The sequence below is a fragment of the Pteropus alecto genome, unplaced genomic scaffold, assembly GCF_000325575.1.
Source record: "Pteropus alecto unplaced genomic scaffold, ASM32557v1 scaffold13, whole genome shotgun sequence".
NCBI classification, from domain to species: domain Eukaryota; kingdom Metazoa; phylum Chordata; class Mammalia; order Chiroptera; family Pteropodidae; genus Pteropus; species Pteropus alecto.
Window position 1 is genome coordinate 193,121 of NW_006434373.1, and position 5,625 is coordinate 198,745.

The 5,625-nt window shown below is 44.9% G+C and overlaps 1 protein-coding gene across 1 annotated transcript in view; it reads left to right on the forward strand.

The window, feature by feature from the left end:
* Positions 1 to 5,625, forward strand: part of RASA3 (RAS p21 protein activator 3) — a 114,725-nt gene that overhangs the window by 53,260 nt on the left and 55,840 nt on the right. The window contains exon 3 of the mRNA XM_006909339.3: positions 3,147 to 3,250. Coding sequence (XP_006909401.1) covers positions 3,147 to 3,250 — 104 coding nt within the window. The remainder of the gene's footprint in view (positions 1 to 3,146; positions 3,251 to 5,625) is intronic.

Below are 5,625 nucleotides of genomic sequence, written 5' to 3' on the forward strand. Positions count from 1 at the left end.
CCCACCTCCAGACTCCCGGCATTCACTGACCCACTTTGTATCCATATTTGCTTTTCCTGGACATTTCACATAAATGGAATATTAAAAAGTGGGGTTTTTATGCACCTGGATTCTTTCACTTAGCATGCTTTTGAGGTTCATTGTTGTAATATGTACTTTGTTCCTTTTTTATTGCCAATTAGGAATCTATTGTATGGATTTACCATTTGTCACTTTTGTTTTTCCATTTGTCACTTAATGGATATTTGGGCTGTTTTCACCTTTTGGCTATTGTGACTAATGCCGATATGAACATTGACGTATATAAGTTTTTCTGTAGACACATGTTTTTGTTTCTCTTGGGTTTATACATAGGAGGGGAATTCCTAGGTCATGTTGTCACTCTTTGTTTAACTTTTTAGGACCCCACCAAACTGTTTTCTAAAGTGGCTGCACCATGTTACACTCCCACCAGCACTGTATGAGGGTTCCAATTTCTCCACATCCTTGCCAGCACTTGTTAAATTGATCATCCTTTTTATTACCGCCGTCCTAGTGGGTGTGAAGTGGTATTTCGTCAATTAATTTGCATTTTCTCAATGGCAAATGATGTTGAACATTTTTTTATATGCTTGTTGGCCCTCTGTCTTCTTTGGTGATCTATCTGTCTTGTCTTTTTATTATTGAGCTTTAAGTGTTTTTTATGTATTCTCAATACAAGTTTTTTTTTTTAATCAGATATATGATTTGCAAATATTTCCCCCAGTCTTCTTTTATGTGTCTTGATGATGTCTTTTAAAGTACAACATTTTAAATATTTTTAATTTTGATGAAGTCTGGTATTTTGATATTTTGGTATTGCTGATATTTTTCTTTTAGCGATTGTGCTTTTGGTGTCATATCTAAGAAATCTTTACCTGACCCTGGGTTACAAAGATTTATTTCTATCTTTCCTTCTAAGAGTGTTATAGTTTTAGCCCTTACATTCAGGTGTGTGGTTGAGTTACTTGCTCTGTATAGTGTGAGGTTGGGGGTCTTTCATTCTGTCCTTGGTCTAGGACCACGCTGTCTCAGTTACTGTTGCGTTGTCGTAAATTTTGAAACCTAGAACTGTGAGCCCTCCACCTTTGATCTTCTTTCTGAAGCATGTCCTGGCCATCCTGGGTCCTTTCCCTTTCTGGCTGGAAGGATTGGCACATGGGCTGGTTTCTGGGTTTCTGACCTGAGATGTCAGACCTGCCGGTTTCACACCTCCCTCCGCCCTTTCCTCCTCAATGACTCCCATTCCCAGACTCAGCAGTCGTTGGGGCCAGACGTGGGCAGTGCCACTTCTGGCCCCTAGTCTTGTCTAGCTCCCTCCTGCCTCCTGCTTTCCCGTCCTTCACACTGCGCCCCTTCCCTTCTGAGCAGGTTCTCACTTTCCCATCATGCCTGCCTTCTGTGATGGCTTCTGTGCTTCCTGCCCTTTGGGCTGGTGACCTTTGTCCCTGAGTCTAATGCTGTCTTGGTTGGTGGAGTGAATGAGGGCCTGAACGAGCTCCCTGGTTCCTGGAGCCTGTCCTCCTGGGCTGGTACATCCACTTTCTACTTGGGGGGTCAGCATCGCTCCCACGCCCATCCTGGTCGGTTTCCCCACAGCCAGCTCACCTCACTGGGTGAGTTTCATTCTAGTTCCAGGGTTGGTCCATTTGCTCCTTCTTTCACAGGTTAACTGGGCCATGCTGAGTTGATCTCAAGCTACAAAATGAGCTGGAAGTCGGTCCGTGTGCTTTAGGAGCTTCATAATTTTGACTGACATATCACACGCCTGTGTTTAAGGGGAAGTCAGTATTCTAGAGATTTCATTATTTCATCGTGGGGACAGTATGATGGAAAGCAGACACTGATGATACCAGAGCAAGTGATGGTACATCATGCCACCAAAAATACTGTATTTCACAGAATCTGTAACATGTCGATTATGAGATATACCGTATTTTATGTGCCACTAAGAAAGAGCAGTGCTAATTAATCTATGAAGCAATCCTTTCTGACATTGACTGCAGGATACATTCTTATTTCAGAGATGCTAAAGTTTGGGTTGAGGAGGGTCATCTCAGAATTGATAAAATATGGATCTGGAGGTCTCTTGGTTGGCAGCTGGTCCCTCTCTTCCTCCCTCCCTTTCTTACCTATTGTCATGTCTGTGTCACAATAAATGAATGTCACTTTCGGTAGGAGACACTCATGGTATCAGTTCTTTTCCATCTCTCTTTATATACTTGGTCAGGAATATACAGCCCTCTTTCTCCTAACAAAATGTAACATACTGTTTTTGTTCTTACTTGACCTATTACGTGTTTCCTTAGCCATGCACGTGCATGAAAATAGAATCATGCCAGATTTCAAGGTAGTCACAGGTGTGCGTGCTGAAGTAATTGCTCCATTTCCTAACCAGCAGATGCAGATCTGGTGGGTGTTGTATTCTCTGTACATTTACCGTGGCTTCCATGAACTAGCGTCTGCTAACCCAAGCCCATGCCCAGCCAGAACCGTCGGGGGATTCCTGCCCCTTGATCAGAATTTGCAGTTTATTTTGAGTCTCCATTGTGGGTGAATGAGCCTCAAAGTCTGTGTGGAGGGTTGGCTGTGGTTGGTGAGGATCCTCTCCTTCCAGCCAAAGGCATGGATTTCACCGTAACTTCTGGAGAAAGGGGAACATTGTCTGGAACTGGAATGCTAAATGAGGCCCGCCACCTGCTACCCCAGACCTTCGAAATGGTTAGTGGTTCTGGAGCATTTGTGCTAAACCTAGACACCCACAACAGACATAATTTTGTTAATACCACGATCTGCTTTCTGATTTCCCTGAGGTGTTGCCAAACCAGCGTAGTAGTTCATTCATTTAATATGACATGCCTTTGGTGCTGGGGCCACATCTATGAAGATTTTTACAGCCTGTTTACTCTTGAGTTCATTTTAACCCCAATTAAGAAACTGCAATTTTATATCTCACAAGTGGAACACAGAATAGTGTGTTTGTGGTGTATTTAAAAATAAGATGACGTGTGTGCCTGAGGTCAGTGCTGAGTCTGCAGGCCCCCACTTCGATGCCCATGCGAGCGACGACTGACGACGAGGCATCACCTCACAGAGTCTAACAGTGCTCATTCTGTTTATTTGTCCAGCCCCTTCTACGGAGAAGACTTCTACTGTGAAATTCCTCGGAGCTTTCGCCACCTGTCGTTTTACATTTTTGATAGAGACGTTTTCCGGAGGGATTCAATCATTGGTAGGTACTTAAATAGATGTTTCCTTTTTTTCTTCACCTCTTCTGAATGGGGTCTCATTCAGGCGTAAGCGTGGTATCTCTTCCAGGCACAGCAGAGTTGATTTAGCATTTTTAGCCTGGCCTTTCTGGCTGTGCTGAGCAGTGGCAGGAAGTGGCCCAGGGTGCCCAGCTAGGCTGGCTGTGGCATCCCCCATGGCTGGGACATGCTGCCTGAGTCCCACCCCGGCAGCATGAGGAGGAGCTTCATAGCATGGACTCACATGGGGAGACCAGAACACGTCAGCAAAGGCTTTGGAACTATCCTTTAAGATGAGAGTCCAGCACCCCCAAACCTGTCCTCAAATGACTCCTGAGGGCTCCTCTGTGGGTCCAGTGTGCATAAGAGACCCTCTGTCATCATCCTGTCATCCTCAGGCTGTGCCCGTTCCTGACACCCAACACCCCTCCATTGTGACTAGGATGGTATCACAGTGCTCTCCAAGGCATTGGAGTGTTCTCAGAGATATTAGGGTGTTCTCAGAGATAGTGAGTTGCTCTAAAAGGCACTGGCATTTCAGTAGTAAACTCCTGGAGAGAGTGATGCCCGATCTGACTGTGGAGGAGAGGTGTAGAACATCAAAGAACCTTCCGGAGTTCAGGAGTGCACCTCTGTCCCATTCATGTTCACCGTGGCATTAAAAATAGACTTGAGAAGCCAAACGTGGGCACAATTGTAGTTATAGGAATCCAAGCAGCATATAGCATCTATGTTATGGTCTTGGCCTTTCTCGGGAGGGGAGGCATTGGGGTTGTTTAGCTGTTGGGTAGAGCACTTTGAATCTGAGGGCACTTGAGTCACACAGACTGTTCGTTGCCTTTCCTCTGGCTCAGCCTTCGGGCGTTCTGACCATCCCCTACTCACTGCCCAGACCACTATGGAAGGTCTATAGTGGTCTTGGAATGTAGGCTGCATGGCCTCAGAGCTTGCTCTTCGCACTTCTCCCCTCACTCTAGGACTACCAGAGCTGCCTGTTCTATGTGTGGGTTTAAAGCTGACCACTGGCATCCCACTGCACTTACAAAAGATGTTCAAAACATGGTCAGGGCCCCAAAATGACTCCATCATGTCCATCTGCAACATCTGGCATTGGTGTAGGAGGTGATCACTAAACATTTGTTGAAAGAATGGACGATTTTCGAGAATAACTCCACACATTGCATTTATTTGATTTTACAGATTCAGTGTGTTTTATAGATAGTCTCCTATCTGAAGAAATTTTTTTTGGAGTTACATGCTTTCATTTTAGAGTCTGATTTATTAATTTTTTTTTAATGTGCCAAGTTTGAGGCCACCCTGCCTGATCTGGCCTGGAGAAAGAAGTCTGTACTCCTGCGCATGCATTCGAGACCTTTCATAATCTGACCAAATTGTTCTCTGGGCTTAACTTCTCAGTGTCCACAATGGCCTTTCTATCTGTCTCGACATAAAACCTCATGTGTATTCACACACACACACACACACACACACACACACACGGGTGGAACTCTACCTGTGTACTGCACAGGACTCCGCCTGCACAGTCTACCTGTCACCACCTTAGGTGCCTTTTTAATGCACCTCAGTTTTCTGAAATCTGACTAGTCCTGCAGTGACGAGATCCCATGCTGTCTATCCCCGAGCAGCATGCTTCTCCCTCGCTAATGGGGAGTGTGTTAAAATTTATCCATACCGGTGGACTCAGATTTTCCTAGGGCTGAACCTGGAATTCCATAGTTTATTAAGTTCCTCAGGTGATTCTTACAGTTAGAAAAAAACTAATGCTTAATGCTTATGTGTGCTAGGCACTATGCTGGGTGTTTTCGTGGGCATAAAACCATGCCATTTATCTTTTGTATTAACCCCGGGAAGTATATAACACCTCCACTTGCTATATTAAAAAACACTGAGGTTCAGAGAGGATGGCCTAGCAGGCGGGGAGCCAACAAATCAAACATCTCTGGTTCTATTTGTAGAGAATTGAGTACCAGTATTAACAGAGACATGGGAGGGGAAAGGTGTGTCTCCACCTGCTTTGGTCATCCCATGAAGTCATCTACCTCCCTAAAATCCTTCAGTAGGTTTTCCTACCCAACACCCCAGAACTCACTCTTACTCTGAATCTTATTTTCATCCTGCCCAGTGTGTGATAGGTGGCTTCACAGAATTTCAGTCTGAACATTTTATGTTCTAATCAGGCATTTAGATTTATGCTTTCCCCGGGACTCTGGGCACCAGTCACCTGATGCGTGAGTGTGAAAGCATTCCTAAACCTAAGTGATTTGGAATGACTAGAGGAAGGGAGAGCAGTAGTCACCTTTTCCACCAGACTCACCAGATCGCTGTGTCTCCAGCAGGA